The 13,837-nt window shown below is 34.9% G+C and overlaps 1 protein-coding gene across 1 annotated transcript in view; it reads right to left on the reverse strand.

Moving 5' to 3' along the window:
* Positions 1-13,837, reverse strand: part of LOC129229895 (guanine nucleotide-binding protein G(o) subunit alpha) — a 118,534-nt gene that overhangs the window by 23,299 nt on the left and 81,398 nt on the right. The window contains exons 3-4 of the mRNA XM_054864276.1: positions 12,704-12,864; positions 6,137-6,265 (exon numbers count right to left, since the gene is read on the reverse strand). Of these exons, the coding sequence (XP_054720251.1) occupies positions 6,137-6,265; positions 12,704-12,864 (290 nt within the window). The remainder of the gene's footprint in view (positions 1-6,136; positions 6,266-12,703; positions 12,865-13,837) is intronic.

Here is a 13,837-nt window from a genome sequence, read left to right on the forward strand (position 1 = left end):
TTATGACCTACTTTGACATATAAAAAAAATTTCAAAAACCTGCAAAAAACAAATTTTGTGCTTTTTACTTCTCTTTTATAAAAGTAAAACTTTTAAGTATAAAATTTGCTTCCGAGGATTCATAAATTTAAAATTAAATTGATACCCTATACTTATATTCTTGAATTGCTGAAAAAAGAATGATTTAAATGGTGTTCTTGTTCTGTGGAGAGAGATCATTAAAATTGTAAGTAAGTTTCAAAAAAAAAAAAAAAATTAAGACAAAAAAGATATGACACTACAAGCATACATATCATTTTTGAATAAGAAAATTTAACAAATGTTCGTTTCAACAATTTCAAGATATTAGAAGACAAAAGGATATATGTGTCAGGATTATCATTAATAACTATTGCATACGACATTTTCTAAAACAGAGAAAGTCTTTTTCTATAAACATACATCGTTAAAGATTAAAGTAACAACAGTCAAAATATTATTTATTTGACAATGACTACAATAACTGTGACTCGTCATTCTCTTACAAATTATTGTAAACTTAACTTAAGATACCAATTATGTACGGATAGTAAGTAAAATCTAGTAACACTAATAACAATATACGACAATGCTCCGAAGAAAAATGCACGTATTAATGCAAATTTGTCATTTCCGTGCGCAACGGCAATTAAGTAACTCAAAGGTGTACTTGGAAATTTTCCCTATTTGTACGAGTAAATTTTAATTAATCGCAAATTATTGTTACTTATAATAAAATATTAGACACGTAAACCTGCATCTGTAATATTCGTGATTTTTTTTTTACTTCGTCATAATTCGAAATTCGAAATACGGATCATATGTTAATGCATATGCATATGTACATATGCAATTGCACATTTTTACTCTTTTTGTCGTTAATGCATATAAATACTTAAAACGGAACATTTTAAAACAAATGCTTATTTCTGTGTTTTCCACTTGATTTTATTTATTCATTTATTTATTTGTTTATTTATATATTTATTTTTACTTAAAATAAATGTAAAAAATGAACCTTTTGTTCTTTACAAAAGAAAAATCAGATGACCAATAGAAAACGTTCAAAGAAATAAATTACTGATCCTACAGTAGGCAAATAAGATAAGAAAAAATCTTCATAAATCACAATAATTGATAAAAGGCAATGCCTCATTAGAGAAAATATTGAAGAACACATTGAGATTTTTTGTACAAAAAGCAATAAATGTGCATATAATTTTCTTTTTGACTAACAGATTTAATATATTTCTACTGCCTTATTGACAAAATCTAGAAATAGAAAAGGCGATCATTTTTTACAATACATTGTTCACTGTTTGTGACGATGATTTTTTTAAAATAGCCAAATTTAGAGGTAAATAACTTTTTGCGCGACCGATTAGCAACTTTGGGACACAGCTGTAGTTATAGTCCAAGTGGTGTAGTTTAAGATCCAGGTTAGAAACCCATGGCAACTAATCAAGTTTTTTAATTACATGGTCTCAAAGTTGATAGTTTAAAACAAAAATACTCAAAGTTTTTGGTCAAATACTCTAAAAGGCCTGTGTCAATAACTTTGAGCAAGAGCTGTAATTGTACTCTACATGGTATAGTTTTAGACTCATGTCAGAAACCCATGGAATCTAATCAGCATTCTTAATTAAACGGTGTCAAAAATGATGATTTCAGTACAGAAGGCCTTTTTTCACGAGTTTACATGCGTGGTTTCACAAAATCTATTAAGCTCAAACTCACAAAAATACTAGAAAGTATCAACAGCTAAATAAAGGTACTTTAAGCTCCCAAAATTTCATGAATCCAGTGAGATGAAATCTTCTGCAACCTTTACCACTACGTGGCAATTCGTCACACCAATCTGATCCGCCATTTTGGAGCAGTATTTTTTGGAGATTCTAGATCCTCAGGATTCGGATCTCGAAGGCAGAAAATTTGCGTAAGTTACTTTCAAATGTACATCTCTAAACCTCTATAAAATTTCATCCAATTCGGAGATAGATCAAGCGGGGACAATTTGAAAAATCAGGTCTGTTGACGTGGAATGACTTTAATATAACATTAGCACATTTCACCTGCATCTTTTGTTATTGTCTAACAAATCTGTGTATTTGTGCGTGCGTTTTTTTTTTTTTTTTTGTCGTTATAATTATGTTTTCATTTTTAAGCCTTGACCACGAAAAGAAGGCGGATGACAAGCAAAAACATCATTTGTATCATTTATGATAGATTGTTTGTTATTATTTTGGAATAGATAGGATTAGCGAGGCCATGCCTCTTACTATTCGGTGCTTTCTGGAAGATTTTACATATTACAAATAATACAAATGATGTTTCACTTCAAGGTCATCCGCCTTCTTTTCGTGGTCAAGCTTTAGCCTTTTTTTTTTTTTGAAATGTTATTACTAAGTAGTGTACATACAAAATTCTACTGCAATTATGAACTCAATCACTTACCCAATTGCAATCCTGTTCCTAACATGATCATTATAATATCAAAAACAACAAATGATTCAAGTGAATTGTCAAATTGTTAGTTAGTTCATTGTTAGTTGGTTAGAGTTATTCCACGTCAATTGATCTGTGATTTTTATAATTGTCCCCGTTCGATAATCCCCGAATGGGACAAAAAATTTTATAGAGGTGTAGGCCTTTGAAACTAACGTACGCAAATTTTCAGCTTCCGAGATCCGAATCCTGAGGATCTAGGATCACCAAAAAGTACTGCTCCAAAATGGCGGGTCGGATTTGAGAGACGAATTGCAATGTTGTGTTGCAGAAAATTTTATCACACTGGAAGCATAAAATTCTGGGAGCTTCTAGTATTTTTGTGAGTTTGAGCTTATTAAAATTTTGTAAAAAACTTATGTAAACTCGTGAAAAAGCGTACTTTTGTACTGAAATCATAATTTTTGAGATCGTTAAATTAAGAATGCTTATTAGATCCCATGAGTTTCTGACATGAGTCTAAAACTACACCACGTAGAGTATAATTACAGCTCTTGCTCAAAGTTGACTCAGTCCTTATAGAGTAATTGACCAAAAACTTTTATTCTTTTTGTTTCAAATTATCAACTTTGAGACCGCGTAATTAAAAAATTGATTAGTTGCCATGGGTTTCTAAATTGGATTTTAAAATACATCACTTCGAACTATAACTACAGCTGTGTCCCAAAGTTGTTGACCCGTCACGCACAAAGCTATTAACATCTAAACTTGGATGTTTTAAAAAAATCGTCGACTTTGAGACCGCTTAACTACTACAAGAGAAACCAATGCTATTTTATGTTTTTCTTGTTACTATACTGCGGAGAGTAGTTAATCATATACTTATTTCCGAGGGTTACTCACGGCTTTAGCAGATATCCGGGCCCAAACAAGGCAAAAAATTTTAAAAAGTAGCATTTTCAATTGATCTTTGCACTCAAAATCATCAGTAAGTCATCCAAATATTCATGCTAGCATGTACCTAGTATCAAGCAGTATCCACATTTAAAAGAATTGGCTTGGTTCACTCATTACTTTTGAAGCAAAGCAATCATATATTTAGCTCTTTTTTCTCACGACCTTAAACTTTGACCTCTACTCGAGGGTCAACAAGTCAAGTTTGAGAGGATATAAGCTTCCCTTTTTCTTATCACAGTACTAGCAAAATATCCGGAAAGCTTCAGGAAAATTGAAGGTGTCAACTGTCAGGCCCCATTCACTTTGTCCAGCTTTTAAAAAATGACTGTTAATAAAACTGCGACGTTCAGAAACTTTGGGTGACTTGCAGCTCTTTATCAATGCTATCGCCTCAATAGCCGCTAGAGAATCCGACAGGACGACGCATCCCGTGTCTCGGTATGTGTGAGTTATTACTCAATAAAAAATAAATAGATCTCAAAACTACACAATTTGATACGTAACAGGAAAAAACTAATGTTTTAAAGTACAAATACACAGATTATTGCAGACAGTGCTTCAAGTTCACTATTTTGTATTGAAAATTGGTGTCTTGAAACCTTGAAACACGTGCCTGCAGTAATTTGTATATTCGTGGTACAAAACGTTGGTTTTTTTAGCCTACTTTCCCAGTAAAAGTCAGAAAAAGAAGAAAAAAGCATGAAAAAAGACTTAATGCATCTTAAAAATGTCGCAAAAAAAAACAAAAAAAATCAAAAATAAATAAAATAATTAAATAAATATCGAAAAATTAAAAATTGGAAAGTAGGGTATTGAAATGGGGAAAAATGTCTGTCGGTCTGCCCCCCCCCCCCCAATAACTTTTGAATGAATAGTCCGATTCGAACACACTTTTTTTTGTTCGAAAGATCTCGGCGAGGACACCTCATTCACTTTTTGATTTGAACTATTTTTTGTTCAATTTCGAACAGTTCAAAAAAACTTAACATTAGCGCCTACGGGGAAACTGAAAGACAATAGATTCCGTACTTGAAGGCGGATTTATTTCAAACGAATTTTGTTGGAAATAGCTATTGACGCCAAACTCCAGACACCGACTCCGAGAATTTAGAAGCACCTGACTCCGACTCCGACTCCTGTGCCCAACAATTAATCGGACTCCGACTCCCCGACTTCGACTCTGACTTCGTAGCTTTGGCAAAAATTTATACTCGAGGACTAATGACTGACTCTGATTCTTGGATATTCGTCTCCGACTCCTTTATCCCAAAATAAGATTGACTCCGACTCCGCAGCTATGGTTTTCACTGTGAAATAATTATTGCTGATATGATTTGTTTTTATTTTCATGATAAAGTTTTAATTTAGGCATTCAGTTTTCGGCGAATAAACTCGAAGACATTTATGTTTCTACGTAACGATATGCGCAGACGATTTTTTTTTTGACAATGAAAAGTATTTCATTAAGTTGACATTTTATTGTTTTTATTTATTTTGGTAAGTGCATTAATTCATTAAAAAAAATATTTTTGGCAACAGGGGAAAAAGAAACGATTTTTTTTTGATACGATGTATTTATTTTAATAAGCTTATTAATTTTTATTATTATTTTTTCGTTTTGAAAGCTGTTAAAGAATTTTTTTTTGAGGGAAAAAAGTGTATTAGCTGCTTTGTTTAAAAGGTGCTGCTGCTTTTTTTTTTTTTTTTGAGCAATCACGATTGCTTATTGTTCTCACTTGACAGTCCTTGATGTTCCGGTTCCTTTTTCAGCTTGGACCAGGCCATCAGCACCACCGTCCACCGGCGGCGGCGCGGCTGTCCCCCGGTCCTGAGCTTTTCCTGGTTGGAGGCGTCCATGTCCTACACACACGCACGCTCACACAGATACAAACACACGACTTCACACATTCCTACACACACTCCTACACACACACATACACACACATGCATGCACACAGACACAAACACATGCCTACATACACACACACACGAACGCCTGCACACACACACGAACGCCTACGCCTACACACACACACGAACGCCTACACACACACACACACACACACGAACGCCTACACACACACACGAATGCCTACACACACACATGAACGCCTACACACACACACACACGAACGCCTACACACACACACGAACACCTACACGCACACGCACGTACACAACACTCACTCACACACATGCATACATACACTTACCCACCCACGCACCCACACACATGCGCCTACACAAACACACACGCTCGTGATTGCGAAAAACATAATTTGAATTCAAGATGCCAAAAATTCAAATTAATTTTTATTTTTATTTTTATTTATTTTTTTTTTTACGCATCTAATTTTTTTTAGCTGTGTGAGGAATACTTTATTCCTAGAAATTAGCAAAAATAAGTTGTAAACAATTTGCGATTTTAGCTATTTTTGAAAATATTGATCAGGTACTAGAAAGTAATATGGTATACAGGAAAGTAGGCTCGTATAGTTCTTGACGGAACTTCTTGTCCTGTTACTTCTCGGCACAAAGGTATTTATTTATTTCTTATTATTTCTTAGTTTGAAATGTGTCTTTAAGAAAGAACTGAACATAAAAAAGGTAGGATAAAACAAAATTGAGTTGTTCTTGGCAGCGCTAAATGTTACTTAAAAAGACATTCAATGCGACAGACTCCTAAGAAAGCCCCGGGGGAGGGGGGGAGACTTACTTAAAATTGAGGTTCTTGAATGAGAAGTGGACTTCTACAATGCCGGTGGTTTTGACCCTCGTCCGCAGAATATCTTGTTCCGTGGGCATGTAGTCCTTTTTGCACAGGCGGTCAAGATCGTCCAAGAAGCTGTCAAGAGTAAAATTATTGAGCATCAGACAAAGTAGGGGTGAACAGTTAAACTTTACTAATAATAAAGCTGAAAGTCTGTCCGGAGGATGTCTGGATGTCTGTGACGCGCATAGCGTCTAGACCGTTCGGCCGATTTTCAGGAAATTTGGCACAAAAATTAGTTTGTAGTATGGAAGTATGCACCTCGTAGCGATTTTTCGAAAATTCGATGTGGTTCTTTTTTTATTCAAATTTTAAGAACAAAACTATCATAAGATGGACGAGTAAATTACGAAATTATCATAACTTGGAACCGTAACATGAGTACAAGCCAATTGGCGAGAAAATTCACGATATATTATTTGTAAATATACAGGCGAACCAAAAGACCTTTTAATTTTTCTATTACGGGCAAAGCCGTGCGGGTACCACTAGTGGAGTAATAAAAAGCTGGGTCAGCGTAAACCAATAAAGAAAATGCCTTATTTACAAATCGTAAAGCTAAGTATAGTACACGACCGAATGAAGGACGTGCCTAGAATGAATTTTAATTTTCTTATTAAAACACACATAAACACACACATACATTTTTCTGTAGTTGGAGCGGGAGAGAGGGGGGGGGGGAGTCTAACCAGTCAGTCAGCAAGGCCTGATGACGGCTACGATAGTCCTAATCTCAGCATTACGACGTTGCAGGTTAGGTTTGCCCCAACCAGTGTAGCTTAAAGCAGCAGAGGTAGGTCCTAGTTAGATATTGGATGAAAAGACATCCGACAAAAGCTTTTTTCGGATGTCTTTTCATTCAATAGCTAAATCTGTAATTTTGTGCTCTTATACGCTTTTTTTCTTATTTTTACTTCAAACCATTAATTTATTGCACTTAATTTGGTTACAATCTATGTATTACATGAGTTAAAAAAAATATTCAGCGTTCTTTGCGTGATCTTCTTTATCTTTATCTTTACTAATAATAAAGCTGAAAGTCTCTCTGTCCAGAGGTTGTCTGGATGTCTGGATCTCTGTGACGCGCATAGCGCCTAGACCATTCGGCCGATTTTCATGAAAATTTGCACAAAGTTAGTTTGTAGCATGGGGGTATGCACCTCGTAGCGATTTTTCGAAAATTCGATGTGGTTCTTTTTCTATTCCAATTTTAAGAACAAAATTATCATAAGAAGGACGAGTCAATTACGAAATTATCATAACGTGGAACCGTAATATGGGCACAAGCCATTTGGCGAGAAAATTCACCATACATTATTTGTAAATATGCAGGCGAACGAAAAGACCTTATAATTTTCTATTATGGGCAAAGCCGTTCGGGTACCACTAGTTAAAAATAAAACTTGCTATACATAGTGCGATTCTTTTTTTTTTTTTAAATTATATTTTATACTTTTCATTCTTCGCAAAACAAGTAAAAAACAACTCATCCTAATGCGTGTTTTACTTTAGAGATGCAAATGAAATATAGTCCCTGGCAAACCACTTAACCGCGCGAGTTTTAATATAAACTATCGACTTCAAAAATATTATGTAATAGTAAGGGTTTGTAGAGATTTTTCCAATTCCCCCTCCTTTTCGGGACCCTTCCGTAATTAATCAATGTCCCCTAAGTCAAAACTTATATTTGTAATTTTCAAATGATAAAGTTATTCTTATTGACATTTTGAATAAATATTGAGACTTAATAGTGGTGCAGTATTTGTTTCTTTATTATTAAGCTTATTTTTATTTTGAATGTTTTTCACAATTTTACTATGTAGTAACACATGCACTCTATATCACTCAAGAAAAAACCCTCTGAAATTGATAATACAAGCAATTTTAATTAACTAATACTCATATTGTAACATTAAAAAGTCAAAAATTTGTATTTGTTATCATACAATGATAAAGTTCTAGTTATTAGGCGAGAAAATTCACCATACATAATTTGTAAATATCCAGGCGAACCAAAAGACCTTTTAATTTTTCTATTACGGGCAAAGCCGTGCGGGTACCACTAGTTTACAATAAGGTTGTTTCCTTCGGTCGAAAGTTTTACTTTTTGCTCCTGTAATTAATAGAACAAGCAAAAAATACCAGTAACTTGGAGCAAGAAAACATTTTAACTTTCTTGTATTAAATTTTTAACTGTTTTTTTTTTTTTTTTTCATCTCAGTTTTCTATAACGAAGTGCGGCCTCGTGTGACGTCATAAATGATGCACTCTCGCTAAATGTTTACACCAGTGCTATCCACCACTGTGTGTATTCAATACGTGTTTTAAATCGTACGTTTTCTTTATCAGAACCCAGAAGAATGAATGAATTTGTTCCAGCTCAACCGGTAACGTTTTGAAAAATAGCCGGAATACAAATAATTTCTGCAGCAAAGTAATGTTCTTTAATTTAAAGTGATTTTATGTAATATTTACTGTTAGTTTTACGTAGAGTAAAACTTAGTTTTGATAGGTTCTTTCCATCAAAGTGCTTACATTTTCATTAGTTTAAATTTTTAGTTGTACTTTTAGTTTGTAAAGATCACCAAATATCTTCATTGTCTTTAGCAGCATATTAGAATCGAGTATTAAGAAGATTTTTGCTTTATATTCGATTCCAAATTCGATTTTTCAAGCACCTGATAATTTTAAATCATATCTATAAAGGTTAGTAATAATGTTTTTAACAAGTTTTTGAACGAAAATAAAGCTTTAGAATTGTTCGGAAATACGATAGTGATAGAATATTCGCCAAACGTTAACCCTGTCACTTAGAGTATGTTTTTAATTCAGTTATGGGGCCTTAATTTCAATGCTTTTGTTCCAAATGTTTTTTTTGTATCCATGCTTCTTTTCACTTTATAAACCATACTTTAAAAGTATTGAAAACTGTCCGATAGACATGAAATTTATTGTTAATTCATTAAATAACGGTTTCATTTTGACAGCAAAAGTTATTAAGAGATTTTTGAAGAAATTTATTGCTTAACGGCTTTTTTCTTGAAGGGGGTTTGAAGGGAATCATGCAATAAATTTTGGCTCTGAGTTTCATTTTGGGGCTTGTTTTTTACTATTTCAGCTGTCTGCTGTTCATTCTCGTTACACAATTAGTTTAGAAGCTTAAAATATTCTACATCTATAATTCTCAATGTGCGGACCATATGTCGCACGCGATCCACTGAATCCTCTTAATATAATCAGAAATCATTCAAAAAGAAAAATCGTACGCAAAATTAAATTATGCGCTGAATTTTTGTAAAATGTAGGCAAAAGTTAAATTTACATTAACATTTAATCTTCCAAAAACTACGGGGATTGAAAAACTCAGTTATTTCCATTTAACTCAGACTACCACATGAACGAAGTAAATATACATTCCTAAATAGCACGCCAAAAAGTTCGGGGAAGGTGAAATTTATATATAAATCTTTTTAGTAACCTACAGCAGGAACTAGTTGAAACCATTTGCTTCGCATATGTAGACCTGCTAGAATGGAATTTATCAGATTTCTCAAATTGAAAAAAAAAAAAAAAAACTTTTTTCTCAGTGTCATTTTTAAACTATGATGACGCAAACGCAATGCGGTCGCTTCCGAAATTTTAAAAGTATTTTCTTCTGAAAGAGCATGCTTAAAAACATAGGATTTGACAATTTTTAAAAATATTTGACAAAGTTTAATATTTAAAAAAAATATTTTAATCGTTGCGCAGATTCAATTTCCTTTTTTGCGCTTCTGCGCATGACAACACAAGTGGTGGAATGCCATTCACTGATGCCATTAACGCAGAGCGCAATGTCTAATTCGCTTCTTTACACACAAGTACTGGCAGCAGTATGGTTGATAGCAAGCGTAGAGCGCAATATTTAATTCGCTTCCGAATTATCATAACCTGGAAACGCGGTAGATACCAAGCGTAAGCATTCAACTGGTGTGCACGCCAAAGTTCATCACTTGTGACGTCATGAAGACCACGCCTTGTTTGAAAAATCGGGCATAGAAAAAAATAATTAAAAATTAAACGTTTTAAAAATAAAATATTTTCATAGCACTATTTTTTTTTTTTTTTTTTTGCTGATTCTATCAACTGCAGTGACTAAAAGTAGTACTTTTGACTGTTGGGAACAAAACCTCATTCATAGAAAAATGCGCAACTCTTACAATGTCTTTCTTATGTTACCTAGTTTTTAATCAGCAAAAGTTTAACTTCAAAAATAACCACAAGTGTGGCAATCAGGGCTGTGGAGTCGGTAGGAAAATACCGAGTTCGATCCAAAACTTTTTATTGCTTTCGACTCCGACTCCACCCCTCTTACCTAAAAACCCGTCCAACTCTGACTTAAACTCTTTCTCATGGCATTTTAGGGACTCGGATAAAAAAATGACAGACTCTGACTCTAGCTCATGAAGTTTTAAAGTCTTCGACTCCGACTCTTTTACCCGAAAATCACCGACTCCAATTTATAGAGTTTAAAGGTCTTCGACTCCCGACTCTGACTCCTTTACCCGAAAATCAGTCCGACTCTGACTCCTCCTTATGGCAGATTGGGGGCTCGGAGGGAAAATGACCGACTCCGACTCCAGCATACGGAGTTTTAATGTCTTCGACTCCGACTTCTTTATTCAAAATCAGTCCGACTCTAATCCCGATTCCTCCTCATTCATATAAGGGACTCGGAGGGAAAATGACCGACTCCGACTTCAGCTTGTAGAGTTTTCAAATCTTCGACTCCTTTGCCCCAAAATCAGTCTGAGTCCGACTCCACGACTTTTATTCTGACTCCACATAGACCTGTGGTCATCTAGACATCTACTCCATGCTTCCCCCTACTGTCTCTTATTTGAGCTTTGCATGATATTTTGTAGCTTCCTTCCTTCGTAGGAAATAACAAAAGAAGCAGCTAAAGCACGATCTTTTGTGCCATAAATTCTTCTCTGGTCATAGTTCTATGAATAGCCTTGGTGCTGCTGGCAGGACCGTTTATTTACATTGCAGGCTGTTTCTTTTTGAGTAAGCGGTGGTCTGCGTTCCCAAACTCTCGCATTCGCCATTGGATAAAACCGCTATAAACTGACATGAGGCAACTTAATAATTATTTTAGGGATCGTCCACAAACGATGTGACGCTTTGAGGGAGAAGTAGGTTCGTGAAGAAACACTCCCCATGGGGGTGGGGGAGAAAATGTGTGACATCACACATAACTATGAAAAGAAACGATAAATGAGTAAATAAAATCAGTGGATTATACATTTTATTTTTTTTCATCTTGCGTTAATTTTTTGTTGACATAAATATTTTTTCTTTCGGGGAATTTTGCTTTGTAATATCACTGATTTTATATCATAACGAAAATCATCAATTAAAAATTATAAATTCAACCTGTTTATGAGTTTAGTACATCAAATCTTTTTTTTTTTAATGTTCACCCTTTGAAATCAAATTGTTTGAAATAGTTATAAATCCTGAGAGTTTGGAACACAACATATATTTTCTGCAAGTGAATAATATATAAGTGAGTGAGTACATATACAAGAAGTTTGCATTAGAAATTTAAATAGTAGAATTTGATTTTGTATTGGACTTTCATATAATTCGATTCCCACCTCGCCCTTCCATTCGCATGTATTGTAAATCTTTCATTTGTATTGTCCTGAGAATAAAACTTGACCTCAACGTGTGTTATCAAATCGAATCAAATGTAGTTTGCGTAGGTTCGAGTTCTGTAATGTTTGTTGAAAATTAAATGTTCTGTTTAAGCTATAATTGTGTCACAGCTACTTCAAAATCAGAGGCCTACTATGATACATCGGGTAGATGTTTGTAATTGAAGAAATGTTTAATTTAGTCCCGAATTTTGAAACGTAACACACTATAAGAAAAATTCCGAACCGTCACAGAATATTTCGCGTCTCAGGGTACGGACCTTTCGGCCGGGGACTTCTCTCGTTCTTCAGAAACAGCTCAATCCACTTACGACCATAGGACCGTGGATCCAGGTACAAATCTGACTCCGGTGGCAATCATTGGCTACTCACTGTCCCACTCAGTTAGCCACTGAAAGGATAAAGATCTACTCACAAGTAAGTAAAGAGTGGTCATTTTATATGCGTGGATGCTACACCATAGCAAAACCTTCCCCATTTACCCAGGCTTGGGATCGGCATAAAAACGAATTTGGTCCCCCAAAACCTCTCTCCCCTACGGCTGGATTTGGCTCGGGGTGGTAACTTACTGCAAATTATCGATTTATAGCAGAAGAAAATGAGTAGCTAAAATATATATTGTTACTCGTATTATGAGCATTATGTTGTACCCGCGTTTGTAATGTACTTAGTGCTGAGCAAACGAGAGACAAGTGTTCGAATCGCGAGGCAACCCGAACGAACGACTTGCAGTTCAAGGGGTTGGTAAGCGACAGTGAACAGGGGACAAGCCCACTAGTAAATCTGTAGTATAAAAAAAGAGGTTGCTCACTATTTGGCAGAGTCGTTGAGCTGGTACTCGTTGGATCTTCCGAAGCACTCTTGTACTCCGGAATCTTGCCAGAGCCTCTTCATGGCCAAGGTCAGTTCCTCGGAGAAGGGTTCCGTGTCTTCCATCCTGGACACGACGTCGAACACCATCTTGGCGTCCGCCTGCAACACACAATCACAGTTTTAGACTATTCTCGGTGCATTCGGTTTATACTTTACACATCAGTGAACTTCCCACTGCCGTCTCCTCCAATTTACGTGAAAGCCGTATGATAGTTTAATCATGGGAAAAACAAATAAGTTGTATTCGAAAGAGGATGCTAAATCATGTTGCTGGACGCATAAGTTATTTATCATTGGTAAATTATTTGCCCCCCCCCCCCGCCATATATTAGTCTGGCCCAGAGTCTTGGTCCCCAAGTGTCAGAATTACGCAAAACCGAAAGTGTATCAATTATAACGACATGCAATAAGTTTGTACTTTGTAGTCTTCAGTGAAACGCCGATTCTAGGTCCCCTGAATCTACGTTTTAGCTACATCTGGTTCCAGTTTTTCCTTCTACTAATAATGTTAATTTAGCGCGGATTGTAAGTTCGTAATTTATGGAATTTTCCGCATTTTACGTTTTTCCCGAAAAAGTTTTTTTTTTTATAAAAAAGTCTCCAAAATAACCATTGTTTTTCCTTTTTTACTCTTTTTAAACACAAAAACTAAAATTGAAGTCCTTACAAATAGTTAAAGAAACCAGGAAAAAACTTGGCAAAGTATTTAAAACTGGAAGAAGTTAAATTCTCTTTGAAATCAATGACTAAAAAACAAGCTACTATTATTACGGACTACTTTCAAGCTTAACGTCAGGATTCACAACAATGTGTTAAAATCACATTAAAATGGTGCACATAATAATACCTTTTTTGAAAAATATATCATACCTTTTGAAAGAGGCATCTTAAAAACCTTGTTTTCCTGTTTGATTTTTTCTCTCTCTGTATTTGCCGCATTTTGCGTTTTTTAAAACTGGTACCGTAATAAACGTAAAACTGGGGCTTCACTGTAATCCCATTATGCATTTTCTACAATTTTTGTGAATGTTCAACTGAACTTGAACAAGCTAGACTCCAAAAGAAAAAATTC

Source organism: Uloborus diversus, chromosome 9 (assembly GCF_026930045.1).
Source record: "Uloborus diversus isolate 005 chromosome 9, Udiv.v.3.1, whole genome shotgun sequence".
Lineage (NCBI taxonomy): Eukaryota > Metazoa > Arthropoda > Arachnida > Araneae > Uloboridae > Uloborus > Uloborus diversus.